At 37.8% G+C, this 24322-nt stretch overlaps 1 protein-coding gene across 1 annotated transcript in view; it reads right to left on the bottom strand.

Moving 5' to 3' along the window:
- Positions 1-2063: 2063 nt before the first annotated feature.
- Positions 2064-24322, bottom strand: part of LOC114385746 (mediator of RNA polymerase II transcription subunit 25-like) — a 38622-nt gene continuing 16363 nt past the window's right edge. Inside the window, exons 5-15 of the mRNA XM_028345807.1 lie at positions 17652-17861; positions 17486-17551; positions 13612-13816; positions 13254-13321; positions 12292-13134; positions 10991-11044; positions 10764-10792; positions 5764-5832; positions 5595-5679; positions 3012-3098; positions 2064-2920 (exon numbers count right to left, since the gene is read on the bottom strand). Coding sequence (XP_028201608.1) covers positions 2330-2920; positions 3012-3098; positions 5595-5679; positions 5764-5832; positions 10764-10792; positions 10991-11044; positions 12292-13134; positions 13254-13321; positions 13612-13816; positions 17486-17551; positions 17652-17861 — 2307 coding nt within the window. The 3' untranslated portion in view covers positions 2064-2329. The remainder of the gene's footprint in view (positions 2921-3011; positions 3099-5594; positions 5680-5763; positions 5833-10763; positions 10793-10990; positions 11045-12291; positions 13135-13253; positions 13322-13611; positions 13817-17485; positions 17552-17651; positions 17862-24322) is intronic.

The following is a 24322-nucleotide window of genomic DNA, read 5'->3' on the forward strand; positions in this document are numbered from 1 at the left end:
TTCAAATCAAGACAGACTCTATCAATTAGAAACAATTTTTAGAATCAACATGTAAAGCCTTCCAAAACCTTGATTCCTATAATAATGAATATAATTGACAATTTTTAAATAGTTAGTTCCTCCGGATAGAAATATAAAAAATAGAAAAAATCATGTGTGATGAACTAAAATATAAGAAAATATAAATTAGTTTTTCTTGATATTATCTCCAAAATATTATTTATTTGATTAGAGTTTTATTTTTAACAACTTTCTTTTTTTATTCTTTGCAATTAAATATAAGGGTATTTTAGGAAATTAATTTTTTTATCGTTGTGTGTGTGTGTGTTGGTTTTATTTATTTTCATTACTAATGTTAGTTTTATTTATTTTCATTCATTGTGTATTTCATTTGTGTCTATATACACGCGTGTTATTAAAATGGTCTAGTTAACTTAGTTATAGTATATGTAAATTATTATAAATGATCTAGTTAACTTAGTTTACCAACTAATAAAAAATAATTTAAAATATAACTTTAAATATAATTAAAATAAAGAAGTTGAAAAGGGTGTAAAAAAAAATTAAACAAAAAATGAACATCATTCGTTATCTAAGATCTTATATAACGTACTAATATTTTTAAATTTTCTTATAATTACTATTTTCTCACTTATACTAATGATCATGTAAAAAAATGTATTATAAAGTAGTTAGTATTTTAATTTTTAATATAATACTAATTTTTTTTATATTCTTTATAATATTAATAAATGATATGATTAATTATAAAAATAAAAAATAAATTAATGATGATAATATTAATTTTATAAAATTATTATTATCTTTTATGTATTTATTGATTTTTATTAATATGTATAAAATAACCTTAAACAATATCTTTAAATATGTAGTTAATAAATTATTATTTTTTCTCTTACAGATCAAGTTGATCCATAAGTTACGGATCAACTTAATCCGGAAGTCTCTTACGGAGTCTCTTACGGATCAACTTAATTCGTAAGTCACTTCCGGATCAAGTTATGGATCAACTTGATCCGTAAGAGGAAAACTAAACAAGGGTAATTTCGTCATTTTTATAGAATGCTGGGTGCACCAGCAATAATGTTGCGTGCACCGAACAACACTCTTACCATTTTCAGGCTTGGTGAGTACTATGGAAGTTTCCAACTTGTACTCCAAAAGTGCCCAATGTTGCTCATGTTGCTTGCTTTTCACGATCATGTTGTGGACATACACTTCTAGATTACTACCAATTTGTTTCAAAAATATCATTCATCATGCTTCATGCATTGGTATATGACACCTACGTTCTTTAACCTGAATGACATTAATTTATAACAATGTTGGCATTTTCCGTTATATAAGCTATCTTTTCTTCATCCTTGGGATACATAGGAATCTGGTTAAAACTAGAATAGCATCCATAAATGAAAGTAATTGGAATCCTCACGAATTGTCAACCAATTGATCAATGTTAGGAAGAGGATAAGAATCCTTTGGACAATGCTTGTTTTCAATCCACATAATCTACACATACTAGGACCACGTTCACAGCTATGTCATGTATTTAATTTCTCAGATAAATCCTGCTTAAAGCAAGTCTGAAACCTATTTCTCGATCTCCCAGCACCTTTCCAATTCCATTTTTCATCGTTTGTGATGTGGCATACCGTTTTAGCTTGAAGGTCAACCATGAACTTATGATTGAAAAGATTTGGGTCGATTCCTAGCGTATCAACGGGTTTCCATGCAAAAGTATCCAAGTTTGTTTTTCATTTGGAAATTTTCTTACTTTATCTTTACCCAACGTCCCAACCTACTAAGAAATGCATTGGTCATACAATGCATCCTCAAATTGTGCTACATCTTAGCAAGTGGTTCCACAAGATCGTTCATTGCCTTGTTTGTGAAGATTGTGCAACTAGCATTACTTTTAAATTAGTTACTTAAAAACATGACTTTCAACACAACTATGCTCGGTTTCTAAACAATCAATCCACCACACATTCCAATTACCTTCTACAGCTCAAAATAATTTATTAAAATCAAGTCTACCCAACTTTTAAAATCAAGACGTTCAAAATAACTTTCAAACATTCTATCAATATAAATTATTTAGCTGAGTTTTTAATGGCTAAATTGCTGAAGAAAATCAAACGAAGGACCTATCAATTTGTGACATAAATTGTGAGCTAAATACTTGTGACTGGATGCTAGAACATTTCTAGCACCGAAGTTTCATGTTCATACAAATGCCATAACATTATAAAATAGCTTCCCAAAATATACCCTGCGTTAGATGTGGGGAAACTTATCAAAAATTGAGTTAACTCATGAAGCCCCCTCCACCTATGTTTGTTGCTCCCTGTGATGAAACTTGTCCCTGCGAAACCAGCTGTGACCGCCCGGGGCCTTGAACATAGGCTTGACCCATTCCTGACCCAACCATCTGTTGCTGCTGCGGCTGCAGTTGCTGTAACTGCGGAAGCTGCTGCTGTTGCTGTAGTTGTGGGAGTTGTTGAAGTTGAGGTAGCTGCTGCTGTTGCTGGATTTGCGGAAGCTGCTGCTGTTGCAGCTGCGCAAGCTGCTGCTGCTGGACCTGTTGCTGCTGCTGTTGCAGCTGAGGAAGTTGTTGCTGCTGCTGCTGCAGCTGAGGAAGTTGTTGCTGCTGTTGTTGGAGCTGAGGAAGTTGCTGCTGCTGCTGCTGCAGCTGAGGAAGTTGTTGCTGCTGCTGCAGCTGAGGAAGTTGTTGCTGCTGTTGTTGGAGCTGAGGAAGTTGCTGTTGTTGCATGTGAGGTAGCTGCTGCTGTTGTTGCAACTGCGGAAGATGCTGCTGTTGGTTTTGCATCTGCTGATGTTGTTGCTGCATTTGTTGCTGCTGCTGACTCGACAATTGCGGCTTAAATACAACCATATCCTGCTAGCATTCAAGGCTTCGAGTAAATAAATAGGCAAGGTATAATTGATCCATAATTATAATAGAACCTCAAAAAGCAACTAAATGTTACCCCAGGAAAAAGCATCCCAATCAAGCGGAAGGCTTTGTCAGAAACAGATAGTAGCAACGTCTGTGATGGTAATTGAATAACTGCACACTGAAATCGAGCAACAAATTCAGTACCACAAAAAAAATCCCTCCTGCGAGACATGAATTCAATGGTCCACAGGCAGAGAAATTCTTCGTATAACAGTGTTACAAAGAAATTAAAAAATTATAAGGGTAAGACCCGACAGTCATTAGAACAAGTATTTCTACAGATAAGTGTTACAGGAATCTAAATGAAAACAGGAAATTTGTAAATATACTGTGTCCAAGATGTAACTAGATATCTACGAATACTCCAACAGATATGAAAATGGTCCTTCCTAGAGCTTATGTCTGTTGCCAACACTTTATGATGAATTGTTAAGATGCGCTCAAAATTCCTTCTATAGGTGAGGCTTACATAACATGTTTGAAGCACACATTGATAAGAGATTAAATGTTTAAGAAGTAATCAAGGAAATTTCCTACCATAGAATCACTAAGCTTTGGTATGTGTGCACAAGAAATAATATTTAATGACTAGCACTGCCCCATGACAATGTACTCCCATTCCCATATACATGTAGTCAAGTCAAGTACTCATTCCAAACACTAGAAATTTTTTTACCAAAACAATACAAAGAAATTGTTAAATAAAAAAGCATCTTGATAAAGACTTTATTGGCAAACCCCTCGATGTTGGCCAAACATAAACTATGATAACGTAAGCCAGTGCCAGAAGGCTCCTTGCTATGCAAAGGTATGGGGGAGGCTCATTGTATGCAGCCTTACCTTGCCTAGGTAATAAGGCTGTTTACGAATTCAAACACATGACTAACTAGTCATCAAGGCACAACTTTACAGCTGCACCAGGGCTCCCCCTCATAAATAATGTACAAAAAAAAAAATATCGAGTATCCAATAATAATTGATAATAGTGAGGAGAAAAAGACACGTGCTGAAATCTGGGTTTGAATTACACATCAGGGGCTGGATCATATAGAGTTATTGAAATAAATATAGAGATCACAAATATCCTAACCAAGGTTATAAAATCAAGATTTAAATTGTGGATTACCAACATAATTTGACTCATTAATAGAATTTGTATCAAATCAAATTGTACAAAAATAACTTAAAATATACCATATATATGATTTATAGTGTTCAATGTAATAGTTTTAAACTAGAAATAGCTAAAGCTACTTAACTATAAGACTCATAAAACAAAATTATTGGTTATATCTAAGTTTGTGAAGAATTTATTTTGGAAGAATGGAAAGAAAGCAATGAAACAATCAAATAGAGTGCACAGCGTGAATCAGTGACAAATAAATAATGGAATATTCAAATAGAATAAATTTAGCAGTGTTCATTCAATTCTTTTTCATTTGACAATCTAAGCTTATACGGCTTTTCAATCAGGGGCTGGCCTAAGAATAAGGCGGCCCCAGCCCTTGCTTTTAGCACCCCCAAAAAAAGTTATTTAGTATTAGTATTTATAAATTTTTGTTTATAGCTGGTTAAGATGATGGAGAAATTAATGAAGATGTCACACATAGGATACAAGTGGGATGTACTCATTACAAAATAAGGAAACAATAATGAGTATTAGTGGAAATAACCCATACTAAAATGCTGTAATTAAAACATATCAAATCATATCTTTGACAAGGGGAAACCTCTGATGTAACCTCTTTCAGCAGGGAGCAGCAGATGGAAATTCTATAGAAACTACTTCAGCAGACTATGCAAGATGCTGGAAATAACATTGGTAAAATATATGCAGCACAAAAAAGGTAAATTTTAAATGCTTTGAATGCTAGTTAGAGAAGAATCAACTCATGGATTGTATAGATTGTAATTTGCTGCCCATAAGCAAAATGACAAAGTCTAAACTGTGTTACTAAGTTTCTACCTAACTTGTGCAAATTTCAGGCTTTGGAATTGGGAAGACGATTAGCAATGCTGAAGAATGTGGACTCTACCTCATTTGGGGGGAAAAACAAACTCTCCCATAACAAGTTTATGGGCAAAGAGACACCCTCAAAGATATAAGCATTATATTCCAAACACACCAATGAACTGTGTAAACTGCACACTACCAAAAAATTAAATTTTGTTTTTGGCAAAGCCTTCATAACAAAGCATCCTCCAGAGTAGAGGAACACATCTAGCACTCCACAATAACCCTAAGGGATTCAGATATAAATAAAAATAGTCTCAGATCTTCTCCAAACAGCTCAAGCCTATAGGTTAATTGACCCTTGACAGGCCATCAAGTCAAATCATTGAGACAGATGAGAATGTCATGCACCTTACATTAATATTATTTGAATTACAAGTATTATTAACCAAAATCAGTTGGCATAAAATTGTTGAGTTGAAATGCTCATAGTACCAAACCTAAATTTCTTCTATCTTTCAGGAGCAAAAACTTGAAAGAAGACATCAAGGGAAAAAATTCAGGAAAGAATTGACATTGTGACTGAGTTAGAAAAGCATTTAGGAGAAGGGGAGCTTTACAGGAAAGGGAAAAAAATAGAAACACCCAAAGATAACATACCAGCTTCTTTTCCTGCAGCTGACCAAGAAATCCATGTGGGTTCATTGCCCGAAAAACTAGGAAATCTGCCTTTCCTACATATTGTCTAGCAGCAGAACAAAATGTTAAGGACCAATACACACAGTCTGAAAGAGAGATGAGCATGAAAAAAGTTGAAATAAGGAATTACTTGTTATTCATGTGGTCCTGAGATATAAGCCGAACTATTTGCATTACAGGGGGCCAGTTTGCTGCAAGTCTGATATCAATTAAATCAATGTAAGTAAATCCAGAAATTTAATGAATTTAATAGGACATAGAGCATCTGATGATGATTCACTCAGATAACCATGTCAATATCAATGAATCATGGACCCTGACAAACATAACAAAAGATCTAAATTGGTAATCAAGAATTGCATAACCTTCTTCCATTGATAATCTATCTCACAAAATATAGACAGATAAAATATCTTTTATATTCTAAGTTGGCATTTCTAATTTCAAAAAATTTGAATCTTTTTTATAATAAAAGTGTTGTTGAAGTGTCCATCCATATGGAAGTATCAACTCAAGTATCCAAGCCCACACAAATAATTTCTTAATTAAATACTTATTGAGAAGTGTCTAACATGTGTCGTACAAGTGTTGTGGAAACATGTGACACTCCAACACTTCAAGCAAGAGAAGTTTTGGTATGAATCTTAAAGTTAATTTAGCATGTGATTGATAAAACTGATTTTTTAGTACACAATTTATTTACTAAATTTTTGGTGAAAATGAATCTCAGTACTGAATTAGTAATGCTCAAAATTATGCTTTTAAAGTGCTGCATATGCATTAATTATGTGTCAGTGTCACTAATGAAATAATTAAGTGACAATGTAGGTTTTACAAATTTATTAAGGAAAGGGGCACATCCAAAGGCTGCAACTATAATAAAAAATTTATGACCTTCTCATTAGAAATCAATAATGGCATGCGTTTAGCAACACAAAATCACTTGGCCAAAAAATTTTCATTTTTCCAATAAAGTTGAATTTCAAGCACACAAAAAATAATCATCCTCATAAAGAAACATTAATGGCTTTATGAAATAAATAATACAGAGAAAACGACAACTGCAAAAGTATGGACACAAGAGAACATCTAACAAATGTTGCCTTTTATTGAAAAGCATCTATGTTGCCTGAAGCCTCCCTCATAAAAGCTTTCAAAATAATAAAAGCTTTTTCACAAACATTTAGTAAGTTTATGCCTAAGAATACCATTTAAGTAATACCAAGCACACAAATCAAGAACAAGGGTTATAATATGTTTTTCTGTATTATAAAAGAGTTTATTTAAGACAGGAAGAACGAAACAGAAAGATCAGGAATCCACCAAAGAGCATATAAAATAACCATAATTATCAATCTCGGATGGCGTGCATAGTGACCGACCCTAAAAGTGGTATATCGGTATAAAGCATAGCAGGATGGCCACTATTCCGATATTTTATATACAGATTGAATAATTTATACTATATACATATAAATGCTCAGGCATCAACAAAATAATCGAAATTCATGACATATTCATTATTAACAACAAAAAGCCATAGGTTTTAAAACATACAAATAAATAATAAAAATCAAGGAAACAAAAAAATTTCTATAGATTCAAATACAATATATACTAGGGTGGATGTTGCTCAGAGAAAAGAAAAGAAGAGGTTGAGGGCTGTTTGAAGGGTAAAATTGGGTTTTTCCAAAAATATCAATTCAATAGCTGCTACATACATTATTTTTGGCTGCGATTGTGGCCACTACAGCAGCCTGACAATTAGGATCCTGAAACGCCTGTTTGACAGATTTTGACTCTGAGAAATAATGAGGGATGAAGTCTGGTTTGCACAATACCAGACTTAGCCCTGGTCTGCATAGGAGGAGAATTGTGAGGAATAGGATAATGGGAGGCTGACTCATAGGAGGAGGAGGAATCAGATGCAGAAGCAGTGGAAGAAGGAAGTTCTGGGATAGAATCATTAGCAACTGGTTGAGTGACAGGTTCAGAAACAATATTTGTAGACTAAGAAGGAGAGGGATTGGGTGCAATGTCTTGAGGGGAAAAGGGATTGGGTACATTATTTTGTGAAGAAGTTGATGTACACTGTATAGTGGTTTGACGATGAATAAAGGAAGCTAGACCAGCAAGGGGAATGTTTGCAGAAAATGAAGATGAGGGTGATGATGATGAATGAGAACTAGGTTTAGAAAATAAATCAGTATATGGAAATCTGGTCTCATTAAAAACCACATCTTTGGAAATGAATACCTTTCCACTGGGAGACAAACATTTATAGCCCTTATGATTAGAGTATCCTAGAAAAAGACACTCATGAGATCTGAATTCCAATTTATGAGAGTTGTAAGGTCTTAGAAAAGCAAAACAAGCACAACCAAAGGCTTTAAGATGCTGCTGATATGAAGGAGGTTGACCAAACAGAACAGTATAAGGAACAGAAAAATTTAAGGAAGCAGTGGGTAGTCTATTTATAAGATAGACAGCAGTAACAAAGTCATGATCCCAAAACTCAAGAGGCATTGATGCATGACTAAGTAGAGTAAGACCTAACTCTACAATGTGGCAATGCTTCCTCTCCACCACACCATTTTGGTGATGTGTGTGAGGACAAGCAAGTCTGTGAATTATCCCCAAATCTGTGAGAAATTTGTTGAGAGGTCTGAACTCTCCCCCCCTCCCCTCCAATCTGTTTGTAATGCCTTAAGAGGATTACTAAATTGCAACTCGACCATGTTTTTAAACTGTTTAAAGACAGTGAATGTATCAGCTTTAGATTTTAGAAGATATATCCAAGTGAACCTTGAATAGGCATCAACAAAAGCCAAATAATAGCGAAAAGCCCCAAAAGAAGACATAGGGGAAGGACCCCACAAATAACTGTAAACCAGTTCTAAAGGTTTAGAATAAGTAGTAGTAGATATAGAAGAGAGCAATCTGAGAGATTTGCCAACAGCATAAGCAGAACAAAAGAAAGTAGTCTCTTTATTTGATATGGATATATTACAATGAATCAATACAAGTTTGAGAATATGATCATTGGGGTGTCCCAAACGGACATGACACATAAACCTAAAACTAGGAGAAGCAACAGTAGATACAGATTTGTTTGTGAATCAGAATGAGAGACTAAACAGTTTGCTGGAAAGTACAGCTTGGACTGAGGCTGCAAGTGGAGGCTTGGAAACTGGTACAAGCCATCAGGACCCACTTTGCCTTGAAGCCGAATTTCTTGTTGCTAAAGATTTCGAGACAATAGTCAGCATGAAACTCAGAAAACTAAATTATCTCTAGCAAAATGACTGACACTGATCAGGTTTAACAGGTGATTAAAATAGGAGGATCCAGAGGAAGAAATGTGCAGACCTTGTCTGTTACCAATGAAGATTTGGTCTGGACATTCAAAGGAACTAAGTTGATGGATATTATTCTGGTCTGCAGTGGCATGATAGGAAGCTCCCGAATCAGGGAACCAGGTACTGCTAGTTGTAGGACATGAACCAAGTGCTCCAGAATTAGTAATCAAAGCACCAGGAGGATTTTGTGCTTGTTCTTGAGAGTGAGATTGCTGAAACTGTTGAGGAAATTGCAATTTCCTTGGCATCATTCCCCACGGATCAGCAAAATTAGGGAAATTATTGGGTTGATAAGAACCATAGTGCTGCTGTGCTGCCAGGAATTGATTCCAAGGATTCGATGAAGTCTGAAAACCTTGAAAATTAGCAGGCACTTGAAGTTGATAGTTCTGATCATAAGGATGATAGCAATCCGAGGCTGGGTGACCGTACTTAAAACAAACTTGACACTGCACATTAGTAAACCGGCCACCATGACCACGGACGCCACCTCAATTGTTCCGGCCACCACAACCACGTCCAAAGCCGTGAAAACCAAAATTCAAGTTGTAGTTCAAATTCACAGATTCAGAAGCAACATGTGCCTTAGCAAAGGAGGACGATTGCTGTTGCAAAGTCGAGGAAGAGGCTTCAGTAAGATTCAAAGAAACTGTTTCAGAGGCAAGTTTCTTCTGAGATTTTTCTAGACGCATCTCATGCGCAAGGAGAGCTTCTACCTCCTCAATTTGCATCGGTTTGAATTAGCTTTCGATAACCAAAATCACAAAGTTGAAATCTAAAGGTAGGCCTTCAAGAATAACATCAACATGTTGTGATGTGATCGGATCTCCGACATAAGCTAGCGAATCAGCCAAAGCTTTGATTTACAAAAGAAATTCCAAAACCGATTTGTTATCAAAAGTTGTAGATCGCAACTCCGTGCGAAGTTGACGAGCCTTTGCTCGAGTTAATTTCTGAAAATGATCGTGGATTTACTCCCACACTTGAAACGAGTGAACAGACCCTAGAACACATGACAAAATCGAGCTAGAAAACAATGATTGAAGCCATGTGAGGAGCATTTGATCTTGTATCTCCCATGCAGTGTACGCAGGATTCATGGTGCCTGAATCCTGATCAGCTTGGTTCGCATATTGAAGAGGAATATTCGGACAAACTAGGTATTTGTGTAATTGACGCACTTTGATCACCAACTCTAATTGTTGCTACCACAGCAAGAAGTTTGAATCAGTGAGCTTCTCAGATTGAGTGCGCGAAAGCAGAAGATGAAGAGAAGCAAGGAGGAGCAGGAGGTGGAGGATTAGATTCGGCCATTGTAGGACCTTCAAGTTCGGCATACCATATTAGAAACAGAGAGAGAGAGAGAAACTAAAAATTGTGGAACTGAAAAATCTAATTTCATTCCCAAACAGTTTCTATTACACTAGCTTTTACACTAGATTTAGGAGACTTGCAGAGAAAGCATCTAACAGTTAGCTGCCAGCTGTCAGTTGACAGCTGGACTACTAACTTCCATGCTCATAACTCACTAACTGAGTACAATACTCACATAATAAACCTAGACGAGTAATCTAACTTTCAGCAGTTGGTGTTGGGGGACTGAGCACCAGTCAAATGGCACGACTATAACTTAATACCTAATACTTGATTCAAACCAAAAAATCAACTCAACAGCAAATAACAACAATAATTTTGGATCAATATTATAAACTTCAACCACTCAATATTTTCTAGACTTCTGAGAAGAGATTATTAAACTTCCTGAACTTACGTCTCAGAGGCGGAAGAATTCCTGTAACCCTGTTACAAAGAAATTATGCATCAGGATCGTACAGCAAAGAGATCAACAGTTGCTACAAAATTACATCAATTTCTATTGTTAAAAATGAGACCAAAAAGGCCATACAGGAATATGAAAATAGACTGGCCAAATTAAAAACAGAAATAAACAAATCAATATCAGAATAAAATAATTTTATAATGCATTTAAGAACATACTTCAAGTTTGGTGATAAATACTGGCTGTCCTTGTCTTTGTCCAGACAAGCTTCCCTGCACAAATTTCAATTATTAAATATAAAGAACCAATGCACAAGTATGCTAGACAATCCAAACAATTGCCACCACTTAAACCTCCCAATTATTCTTTAATTTATAATTATAAAGATATAATTCACCAACAGTGGGTCTCCCAGGCAAACACAGTTCAGGATTGCCTCCTATCAAGTTTTAGATACCATGTTGTGACGAGAGAAAAAAGAGACATGAAAAAGCTATTATTTGACACAGCAGAGGCACTATATCATATACCATTGTACTGTTCATACAATAATTACAAGAATCCTTAATATCTTAACTCTTAATTACTAAAATTATATTTACATATATTCCAACAATCTGCATTCATAGAACCACCTTTATATTTCTCCATATATAACACATAATCGTATGTCACAAATTAGGAATCTTGGACGAAGACAATTATATCAAATAAATAATTCAAAAAGATAAAGGAAAGAAACCAATGTACTTACAATAAATAAGAAAAAGATGGTTTTGTTTTAACAGTAATAATGTTGAACTATGAAAAAATGTGAGTAAAATGAAAACACGGCAAGGATCTAGAGACAGTAGATATTGATGACATATAGGCTTAAGTTCTCAACATCCAATATACTTAAGCCAACAATGGCAAGCAAGATTCAAACAAGAGATAAGATGCCAAATTGCTGTAGAAAAACTGATACATATTGTTTCTGAGAGATGCTGCAAAATAGGAAAATAAACAGAGAATTGCACAGAAAGAAATGAGAGCAAGTGCTCCCCCAAATCAGAGCAGGAATAATAGAACTTAAAGGGATTGACCTGAGATGGGCTCCTATCAAAAACCATGACAGAAAGAGCAGTGCACTAAAATAGAAATAGAAATCTGGAAATAGGTCCAACTTTTTCCAAATTGAATGTCCATTAAATGAAAGTTAAAATGGATGAAACAGAAAGTACAAGTGATGCTTTGCCCACCTCATTACACTAACATTCAAATACAAGCTTCAAAAGAAATAAGAGAAATACCACTTGGTTATTCTCAAGACATCAAATGATGATAAAGCAACTAGGATGCCCTATTGGTGCCAAACAAAATGAGTTAATAATAGAAAATGGTGAAATTACCTTTTCATATTAAGTTAAATTTATACCAAACAGACTGAAATTTTCAAGAGAAAAGAAAAGGACGATGATGTAAAACAGAAGTTTGACAGGTGAACTTCAATGCAGGCTATAGGAGGAAGTGAACATACCTCCCAGACCTTCACATATTTGGATTGTGCCGATTGCATACCACCTGATGTCTGTTGTGACAAAGGCATATTAGCTGCGGCATTGTTCACAAGTGGTTGCATAACTGATTGTACTGGTTGAGACATTCCTGGAGTAGGAATCATCGTGCCAGTCCCAGAAGAAACAACTGATTGACCAAGACCACTCATTACATTTTGGTTCATGCTAACTCCACCTTGCACCATTTGGGCCCCTGAAAGGTTTCCTTGGCTCATACCGGACACCTGTTGTCCAATACTAACAACCCCTTGAAGATTACCCAATGGTTGTGAAATCCCAATGTTCGAACTTGAAGACAAATTAGAAGTGTTCGAAGTTAATGAACCGAGACCTGAATTTTGTCCAACCTGTGCAGGAACAGTAAGAGGTCCAGAACTAGTCATTGATGTTATTCCTGACTGTCCAGATGAAAATACATTTTGAGCCGCAGGTACAGAAGATGTCATCCCACTAGATATCATGTTTGACATGTGCATGGCAACAGGAGTCTGACCCATTGACGGAAGTCCCATAGAGGTTCCACCACTTAAGGCAGCAGAGTTCATCACCTGTCGTGCTTGAGAGAGATTGTTCAAAATGTTCACATTTGCTTGAACAGGATTCACTGGACGAAGGGGCAGCATTGACACTGTAGGCTTTGTATCCTGTGCAGTTTCATTATTTGTTATAATATCTTGAGAAACAGAAGATGGAGAAGACGTCTGCAAGCTTGGAACTCCTTGACTAGTACTAGTAGCACGAGGAACTGACGAATTATGAGGAAAAGCCGGTCCAGATACCATGGAGGTTACAGGCACTGGCTCCTAAAGAATTATTATATAAATCCAGGATCATTTGAATAATTGAGTCAGAAAAAAATTAAAACCGGTACCCATAGTTTAGAAATAAGTTAATAGTATAGTCTCAAGGATCCAAGGTTTACCACTTTTACAGTAGCAGGGGCCACATTCCCAGCAGGAACTGGTTGCCGATTTGGAATAGATCCATTAACTAAAAATCCATAGAAAACTCATGTTAATTATATAATAAATCTTCAACCAGAACATCAACAAAATAAGCCACTTGCGTTTGTTATAAATTGCTGACCATAGACCAACTAAACATGACAAACTAGTACCCTAAAGCAATGTAATGCAAAGATACATGTACAATTAAGTTGCTAATTAAATTACGCATGTGATGTGAAGATAGACAAGAAATACAAATAAACCATGCAAACTATTATATTGCAGTACATGACACTGAAAATGTCATGATTAAAGCATGCATATATAAATGACCTGGCATAGAAGTTGGGGGTGCCCCTGTAACTGGTGTTACAGAAACAGCATCTACTTTAACAGGACTTTGATTTGAAGGCAAACTTGTGATCCCAGAACGACTCAAAGCACCCCGGGCTTCCCTGAAACCTTCTGATATTAAAATAAGAAAATGAGGCGTTTTAGCCTCAAGTGGTGGATCAGCTGCTCTATTATTTCGTTTTCCCTACACAATGCCAAAGGAATATGATCAATATTATGAAATAAATTGAATAGAAGTAAAAAAAGTAGTAATCTCTCGTAGAATATTTACAAAATATCTCATAGTATCTATATTTTTATTGGGAAAAACCCAAGTTCCATATTGGCTAAAGATAGTGTCAAGATAGAATATATAAGTGGGGGCACTCCACACCTTACAAGCTGATTTTATAAGGTTTAATTAGACCCATATCTCATATTTTAAGATGTTATCAAAGTCTATCCTAGATCTATTAAACGGGTCACCCACCATATTATCCATGCACCAAGCTCAAAACTATTGGGCGGGACCATATTGGGAAAGACCCAAGTTTCACATCGGTTAGAGATAATGTCAAGATAGAGGATATAATTGGGGGCATCCCTCACCTTACAAACCGATTTTGTAGGGTTCAATTAGGCCCATATTCCACATTCTAAGAAATCTATATTTGAATTGATTTCGAATTTACAATATCTTATACAATCTATAGAATATATTGTCATAATTTTAGTATTCATGTTAATGCCACATCCAGTGTCCATGTCAATGTCATGCTTCTTTGGAACCACCAATGATGGAATTTAATTAAAAAGGTGCTGAAAAATTTCAGCATAAAAGTGGCAATTAGAATTTTTCAGTAGCAACCCTTGTGAAAATTATTAAATGACAATGGTTTCTTTCAGTATTGTAAAATGAGAAAAACTGAGGGAAACTAGTGTGAAAACCTTGTGTCAGAGAGACCCCTACGGAGCTTGTTTATATAGACAGGTAGTATTGATTACACATAATTGAAGGATATTCAGTTTCCTCCAAATCAGATCCTCTAAATCCGATATCATATCCTATGACATCATTATACATTAAATTCCTGATTTTCAACACTTACCCTCAAGCTGAAGCTTATTAAGCTTTAGCTTGTTACAAGAAAATTTATTCCCAACAAAAACATAAAACTTGAGTTCCACTAAACAAGACAATAGTTTGAAAGACAACTCAGGGATGTTGGTAAAGCCGGGGAATATTGCTAGAAAGAGAAAGCTGGAATATCCATCAACCTAAGAAAAGCAAGTTCCGATTTTCTTAAAACCAACACTTGGAAGCTTCAAACAATATTTTGAAGACAACTCAGGGATCTTGGTGGAGTCAAGGAATATTGCTAAAAAGGTAACATTGCCAGAGAGCCGGATTTCCCATCAGCCTAAGAAAAATTCATGGCAAGTGAAGCAAATTCTGACCTTCTAAAAACAAAGATTTGGAAGCTTCAAACAAATATTAGAAAATACCCAAAATTATTTAAAACTTGAAAAGGAGAAAAAACAAATATTAGTGAATACCCAAAATTATTTAAAACTTGAAAAAGAGAAAAATCTAGCAAGATTTGCCTGAGTGTCATAATGGGCTAAAACAAGACAAGAAAAACAGGTGCTGCAACAAAGGTGCTAACGTTTTGAAGCCAACAAGCAAACAACAACTTCAAAAGAAACACGTATGCAAAACCTAGGCTAAAGAGTTGGGCACGCAAAACAACTCTGATGAAGGCAAACTCTAGGGTATTATCATCCAAGGTAGGCGACCTCGCCGCCAGAAGAGCGGCCGAAACGAACGCCACATGTGCCGATGAAGTGCATTGTTTGGCACGTCAAGGAAAGGGAACGTGGGAGCGCGTGAAGCTTCGTCTGGGGAAGTGACTACTGAATCTATGTAGATCGGCACAGGGCAAGTCCAATGGTGGTGATGTCGGCCAGAAAGTACGTTGGAGATGCGACGGCGGCGGTGATCGGAAAAGTCTACAAAAAACTAAAAAAGATCATCAAAAAAGGTGCAATGAGTGGAAGGGTCCACTAGAAGAAGGGAGACAAGCAAAAGGGCTCACCGGGGACAGTGGGTTGCCAGAAAAGTGACGGTGGCCGACAAAGGCCAGAAAAATGCGACAACCAATAAGGTTCACTGGGGACAGTAGGTCCCCGGTGGGGGACGGTTTTCATTATTCCCTTAACCTGGCTCTAGATACCATGTAAAATGAGATAAACTGATGGATATTTGTGTGAAAATTGTGTCAAAGAGACCCTATGGAGCTTGTTTATATAGACAGGTATTATTGATTACACATAATTAGAATATTCAGTTTCCTCTAAAATCATATCCTTAAAATCAGATAGCATATCCTATCACATCATTAAACATTAAATTCCCAATTCTCAACAATTATAGATTACCATATTAGTTTATTCATTTAATACAAATCCAGAACTTAAAATAAAAATGATTTCAATCAATAGAACTTCACAGCATAAATTTTTTGTAACTCAAAATTCAGTGATGAATTTTCAATGCCGAATCAAACACACAACTACTTAATGTTAGACAACATGCACATAACACATTTTGTTTGCCATCGTTATAAAACTAGATGTTGAAAATTAGGATAAAATAATATACATTTATTATTAGTAGGAAAGTAGAATCTTACTTTGAGGAAACAAAATACCCTCTATTAGTATTTATCATAATGGCCTCCATAATAGAGCATCCCTTGTGTACTTTGACACACAAGTTTTAGTCCATTATACCTTGTTTTCTCATATTTTAATAAGGTATCTAGAACTTGAGAAAGGCAGCACGAAAATCATGTCACACTGAGGACCCCTTGTCCCTAGTGGACCCTTTTGTTGGTTGTCCTTTGACGACCTGGTTCCACGTTTCAGCAAATTTTCCGGCGAAGAACTTTTTGGTCACCTATCCTGCCACCGTCCTTTTCCAGCATGCTTTTAAGCCACTGTCGTCTACTCGCCACTCATTTTCTGCGAAGAACTTTCTGGTCACCTATCTTGCTGTCGTCTTTTTCCAGTGTGTTTCCCAGTCACCCCCTTCTGCTCACCGCTCATTTTCTGGCGAAGAACTTTTCAATCGCCTATCCTGCCACCATCCTTTTTTGGCATGTTTTTCGGTGACTTTTTCGTGTTTCAGGTACTGTTATTTTGCGTTTCCGCTCAGGTTTCCATAACCAAAATGGCTTCCACTGCCCCTGTCTTTGTCCCAGATGCATTAGCCCCTGTCTTTATCCCAGATGAACTGCTTTCGTCTTTAGTTTCAAGTTTTAAATAATTTGGGCCTCCAATATTATTGATTTGAAGCTTCCGAATGTGGTTCTTAAGAAGGTTGGAACTTGTTTTGCTTGCCATAAATTTTCTTAGGTTGATGGTTATAAGGTTATTCCAACTTTTTGGAAATGTTATCTTTCTAGCAATACTCCCCAACCACGCCAACATCCCTGAGTTGTCTTTCAAACCACTGTTTTATGGTGGAACTCAATTTTAATATTTTTTATTTATTAGTTGGGAATAAATTTTCTTGTAACAAGCTGAGAGCATAGTACCTTCAGCTTAAGGGGGAATGTTGAAAACCAGGTTAAAAGAATATACATTTATTAGTAGTAGGAAAATATGATTTGTAGGAAAGTAGAATCTGATTTTGAGGAAACAAAATATCCTCTCATTATTAGTATTTATTGTAATGACCTCTATAATAGAGCATTCGCTATTTACTCTGACACTCAGTGTTTAGTCCATTATATATCTGTTTTCTCCTATTTTAACAGTAGACAAATAAAGACATTAACATTTTAGTAGAAGAGAGATATGCCAGCCTTACCGCATTGTAGATGGATTTAATTTTGGGAAGTTGTTTTGGGCAGATGACTGACAGAGAAATAGAAAACTGCATGCAGAAGATCACATACCATCAACCAAAGTGAACAGACACATACTAAGTTCACACAAAACAAAAAAAGAGTTCCATTAAAATAAATAAAGAATACCTGAGGAAATGCTTTAGCTACAGCTTCAGCATCATATAAATGGCTCCCTGAGTCTGAGTCAATGGTTTCACTCTGCTCTAGGTTCTGTGGTCGCGGAACATAAACTGGTGTCTGCAACGGATAGGGATTACTTGCTGCAACAAGGATACAATGCTTGTGCATATCCACACTCTGCTGATTAGGGGCTCCGCTTTGAGAATTCCAGAGCATCTAAGCATTCCAAAATTGAGGTGTGAGTATCCAAATTCATCTTTGAGGCCAAAGAGATGCCCATAAAATTTCAACTTTCTAAATAACCATTTTAAATTATGTACTTTATTTTAGAAAAACCTACTATAGATTATGAACTGTGGAGTATGGAAAGGCATATCCCACTGAAATCGCTAAAGACTTCTCACACAAAAATGCATTCGAGCTATCATAAATATTAGAATAGTAGAAAGGAAGGTGCAGTATTCAACTGCACACTCACTTAACTATGACAGTTACCAAGTTAGTTCTTAGTTAGTTATGACAGGTACCAAATTAGTTAAGTGTCAATGTTAGTTAAGAGTTTGTTAGAAGGTTAGTTAGTAATAACTAACTGTTCTAGAACTCTATATATACTTCTCTTTGTAACAGAAATCAGTTGCCCAATCATAATAACATTTCCTGATTCTAAAGGTTCTTTCTCTCTTTTTCTCTTTATTTCATCTTCTTCAGTTTTGTTAAGAACTCTTTTATGGTATCAAGAGCTTGGTGACGATCATCAATGGTGTCACAACAAAATGTGTTGCTTCTGCTTCTTCGTTTCCGAATTCAATTTCTCACAAGCTTGATGATTCAACTTTTCTCCTCTGGCGACAACAAGTTGAACCAGTTATCAAGTCCCATCAACTTCAACGATTTGTCGCGAATCCCCACATTCCACTCCGCTTCCTCTCTGAAGATGATTGTGATGCTGGCATTGAAAATCCAGCTTATGAAAGTTGGGAGCAACAGGATCAAGTGCTCCTCACATGGCTTCAATGGACTCTCTCTACATCAATTTTATCGCGAGTTCTAGGATGCACCCACTCCTATGAGGTTTGGGAACGCATTCATGATTATTTCCACAAGCAAACAATAGCCGTAGCTCATCAACTTTCCACTCAGCTTTGTGCTACGACACTTGCAGGCAAATCAATGCATGAATTTCTGTCACAGATTCGAGCAATTTATGATTCTCTTGCTTCCATTAGAAGCCCGATTAAGCTTCAAGAGCATATTGATTCTATTCTTGAAGGTCTTTTGCCAGATTATCATCTAATCATTGCAATCATTGAAAGAAAATTTGAACCCCAGCCTATTGATCAAGTTGATGCGTTTTTATTGGCTCATGAATCGCGCTTGAATAAGTTCAAGCAGTCTTCCTCTGATTCACCTTCAATCAATCTCACTCCGGTGTCAAACAAACAGGATCCAGAAAGCTTCTCCAATATTCAAGGCGGTTCTAGCTGTGGAGGTAGCTACCATGGCGGTTTTAACCGCAATGGTGGTCGTCGTGGTGGTGCCAGCGGTGGCGCCGGTGGTGGCGGTGGCCATGGTCATGGTGCCAGTCACTTCACTAATTTCCAATGTCAGGTGTGTAACAAGTATGGGCACACTGCTTCTGTTTGCCATTTTCCCTTTGATGGGAATTATCATCCAAATTCCTCTTTAGTCCTTCATGATCCTACCTCAGAATTATGGGCCTCAGAATCAGTACAATGGTGCTTCTGGTCAGAGTAATCCTACCCTAATTCTGGGCAATATTATGGTGATTCTCATCCCTCAAATGTTTGGACCAATAACAATTACAAGTCTGCTGTATTGTGATTTTGTGGTCATATATTCCATCATAGTTTGTGAAAACATGAGAGTGAGAGAGGGAAAGGGAGAGGGAGGGAGAGGGGGAGGGAGACAGAGAGAGGGAGTGTGAGAGAGAGCCACCAACATCGAGAGAAAGAGCTGGAGCATAGGGGCCAGGGAAACAGAGACAGAGACACCACTAGAGAAAACAGAAGGAACTCAACAGGTCACTCAAGGAGATGGAGGAGCAGGGAACAAAGGGAGAAGATACTTGGTAGGAAATGCATTAATGAGAATGGCAGAGATAATAGCTATAGTAATGAAGGCAACTGGACTAAGGGGGTCAGCAAGAGGACAGCAAAGGAAAGGAAGAAGATAACAACAGCTGAGAGACAACCACATAGTCTGAGACGCGGGTTAAATCTACAAACCATCATCTCAACTGGAGGAATAAGGAGGACATCACGTCGTACTACTTCACTCACTTCCCAGATGAAGTCAATGAAAAGCTACTTTGGGAAAAATTTAAACCATGGGGTGATGTGTGAGAGGTCTACATTGCTAAACGTTGCAGCAGGGAAGGCGGAAGATATGGATTTGTGCGATTTAAGGGAGTCTCGAATGCAAAAAGACTGGAGGTGAAGCTGGATAACATCAATGACCAGAAGTTTGTCAACTTACCTAGGTTTGCAAGACAAACACAGATTCAAGCTTTGAAGCAAAAGGTTATCAATAGGTGGGAACCCAGCAAGGAGTTTTGCAAACCTCTGAAAAAAACCAACAGACCAACTCTGAGATCATATGCGGAAGTGACGATCAAGGGAAATATTCAAGGTGGCAAGACGAAACGTGAGGACATACCACCCACCATTTCGATCACACCCCACGAAGGCAGGGGATACTGGTGCAACAATGCATGGGTTGGGAAGTTAAAGAAAGCTATGGCAGTGGAGAGAATGGAGGACCGCATAGCTTGGGATTTAGGGTACAATATCCGAACCAAATTCCTTGGAGATGATATGATCCTCCTTACCAGGCTATCAGATGAAAAAGCGCAGGAGCTTATTAATATGGAGATCGACAACGGGAACTCCCTTTTCTATTCCTAGGAGAAGTGGCGGCCGAGATGTAGGCCCAACAACCGAGTTGTGTGGCTCCAAGTTTGGGGTTTCCCGATCGAGGTGTGGGAGATCGACCACTTTAAGACGGTCGTCTCCACCGTCGGCGACGTCATCGAACCTGACGACGACACCGATGACCGTCGCCGACTGGACCGAGCTCGCCTGCTAGTTCGGACACCACTTCCGTCGGCGATCAAGAAGGAGGCCATCGTTCGTGTCGGAGATATTGAGTATAGGGTGTGGATGGTGGAGGAAGTAGGGGACGACGGAGATTCAAAGCTTAGGAGAACCTTATCGTCCGATGACTGGTCGAAGGAGGTAACGTCGGACGAAGGACGAGATGTTGCCGACGCCAACGACGACAGTGACACCACGTTTTCCTACTCGCCGGAGCTGTCCTCGAAGAAATCGACAACTCGCTTTACCCACAGGTCAGATGACATAACCAGTGGGCATTGCCGCGAAACCACTCACTCTTCCAGACCGCCGGGCAACACTCCTTCAGACGACATACACAGAGAGGAGACAGAGGAGAGAGAAGGGTACCCATGGCCTATATACAGGAAAGGTTGACTCTGGAGACACCAATGTAGAAAAGGCAGAGGCTATTGTTATCACAAAAGAGGCAAGCCTGAACATGCATAAAGATGTTTCACAACAGCATAATGGTGACTCTGAAGGAAACAATTTGAATTGTGGAGATAAAGTAACATATGACCAGCCTCTATATGGGGAAAACGTGGGAGACATAAGGCACACAGTATATCAACCAAATCTGTCCTCCTTGCAGACTCAAAGCTGTTGGGCCAAGCCATAACTTGGGCCCATTTCGGAAGGTTGAGGGGAGTAATAAGGATGGATACCCACCTGTAGCCCATTTATCTAAGGAAGCTACTGATATGTACTCCAAAGTTTACGTTAGACAAAGGCATGCCCAATACAAAGCCCCATCACTCGAGACTGTGGAAGAAGAAACACAACTGGTAAAGGAAGATAATGAAGTGGACGCCATAGAAGAAAACCAGGTCATAAGCCCAAAACAGAGACAATTTGACGTAGAAAGGAGGTTAAAAAGCATAATTGCTTGCAATACAAACGTGTTGGAAGAGGCACAGCAGCAATGGAACTTTGGGAAAGTCATAGGCTTAGAGGCTGATATAGTTCAATCTGATTATATCCACAACTTTGCCAACATGGAATCTAGAGACAGGAAGGAAGCTATGGAGTTGGGAAATAGGAAAATTCACAGATGAATATCCTTTCCTATAACATCAGAGGGTTGGGCAGGGGGCCTCTATCAGAAACTTGGTTGGGAAATTTAAATTTGATTTACTCTGTCTTCAAGAAACAAAGAAGGAATCTATTGATAAGGTATCTTGTCAAGCCTTGTGGGGTGATCCTGATGTTGCTTGGGAGTGGCATCCTGCTGTGAATGCTGCTGGGGGGCTGTTGTGTGTTTGGAATAACAAAAATTTTCAGGTGGATTTTAGGATCTTTGAAAAGGGATTCATTTTGTTGGGTGGGATCTGGCTGGCTGAAATGCAAAGGGTTGTTGTGGTCAACATATATGCCCCCTGTGATTTTGAGGGCAAAAGACAGCTGTGGCAAAATCTGAGTAGAAGGAAGATGCAATCCCAAGACAATTGTTGGTGTCTTGTAGGGGATTTTAATTGTATTAGGCATCCCTCAGAAAGAATGGGGAGCAATCACAACAATTCAGATAGCAACATAATATCTGAATTTAATGAATGGCTTGCTGGTATGGATGTTGATGACATTCCTTGTGTGGGTAAGCCTTTTACCTGGGTTAGGCCAAATGGATCCTGTAAAAGCAAATTGGATAGAGTGATGGTCTCTGATGGTTGGCTATCTAAGTGGCCAGATAGTTCTCAATTTAACCTTGAGAGGAACTACTCTGACCATTGTCCTATCATCATGAAATCTAAGAACATTGATTGGGGCCCTAAGCCTTTTAAGGTTTTTGATGGATGGCTAAAAGATAAGGACTATCAGAAGATGGTGAGGGATTGTTGGGCTGATAATCAGCCTTTGGGGTGGGGTGGTTTTGCCTTAAAATGCAAGTTAAAGACTCTCAAGCAAAGGCTGAAAATTTGGAGTAAAGAAAATGCAGGTGATTTGTGTAACAAGGTGAAGCAGCTTCAACAGAAGCTGAATGACCTGGAGAACTCTATGACACCTCAGCCTCCTGACCAGCAAGTTCAAGAGCTGAAGAAAATTCAAGCTGAACTTTGGGAAAAGGCTAATCTTCATGAATCTATTGTGAGACAAAAATCAAGAAGCAAATGGATTAAGGAGGGGGACAGTAATAGCTCTTATTTTCACAAAATAATCAACTATAGCAGGAGGAGAAATGCCTTGAGGGGGCTGCTGATTGATGGTACTTGGGTCGAAAACCCTAATATGATTAAGGCAGAAATTTTGCAGCATTTCCAGAGCAGATTCAATGAACCTCATCTTCATAGATCTAACCTGGATGGGGTCTCTTTCAATGTTCTGACCCCTATTCAGAGGGAGATGATGGTTGAGCCTTTTAAAGAGGAGGAGATAAGAAGTGCAGTGTGGGATTGTGGCAATGAGAAAAGCCCGCGGCCAGATGGGCTAAATTTCAGGTTTATTAAACACTTTTTGGAAAGAGCTAAAACCTGATTTTCTAAGGTTTATTGCAGAATTTCATGTGAATGCTACATTCCCTAAGGGAACTAATTCCTCATTCATTGCTCTTATCCCAAAGGTTAAGGACCCTCAATCTATTGATGACTTCAGACCTATTTCCCTCATAGGCTGTGTCTACAAAGTCATTGCCAAATTACTAGCTAATAGGCTCAGAAAGGTCATGACTCACCTCATTGATGAAAGGCAGATAGCTTTTGTAAAAGGTAGACAGCTGCTCCATGGAGTTCTGGTTGCTAATGAGGTAGTTGAGGAGGCTAGGAGGTCTAAGAGGTCTTGCTTGGTGTTTAAAGTGGATTTTGAAAAGGCCTCTGACTCTGTGTCTTGGCAATTCCTTTTCTACATGTTGAGAAGAATGAGGTTCCATGAGAGATGGATTAGCTGGATTAAGGGATGTCTCACCTCAGCTTCTATATCTATCCTAGTCAATGGAAGCCCTACCACTGAATTTAAGCCTCAAAGAGGCTTGAGACAAGGGGATCCTTTGGCTCCTTTATTGTTTGAATTGGTTGCTGAAGGGCTGACAGGATTGATGAGGGAAGCAACAATCAAAAATTGCTTCCAAAGCTTCCTAGTGGGGAAGAATAAGGTGCCTGTGAATATTCTCCAATACGCTGATGACACTATTTTTTGGGGAAGCCTCAATGGAGAATGTTAAAGCTGTGAAGGCCATTCTTAGAAGTTTTGAGATGGTTTCTGGATTGAGAATCAACTTTGCAAAGAGCCAATTTGGAGCAATTGGACAATCTGAGGATTGGTGCCTTTCTGCTGCTGATTACCTAAATTGTGCCCTGCTTCATTTTCCTTTCTGCTACCTAGGACTTCCAATTGGAATCAACCCGAGAAGAAAGGTGGTGTGGGAGCCTATAATCAGAAAATTTGAGGCTAAGCTGAATAAATGGAACCAGAGAAACATTTTGATGGCTGGTAGAATCACCCTAATCAATGCTGTCCTAACAGCATTGCCTTTGTTCTATTTGTCATTTTTCAGGGCCCCTACAGCAGTAATTAATAGATTAATTGCCATCCAAAGGCGCTTTCTTTGGGGTG

The sequence above is a fragment of the Glycine soja genome, chromosome 2 (genome assembly GCF_004193775.1).
Source record: "Glycine soja cultivar W05 chromosome 2, ASM419377v2, whole genome shotgun sequence".
Lineage (NCBI taxonomy): Eukaryota > Viridiplantae > Streptophyta > Magnoliopsida > Fabales > Fabaceae > Glycine > Glycine soja.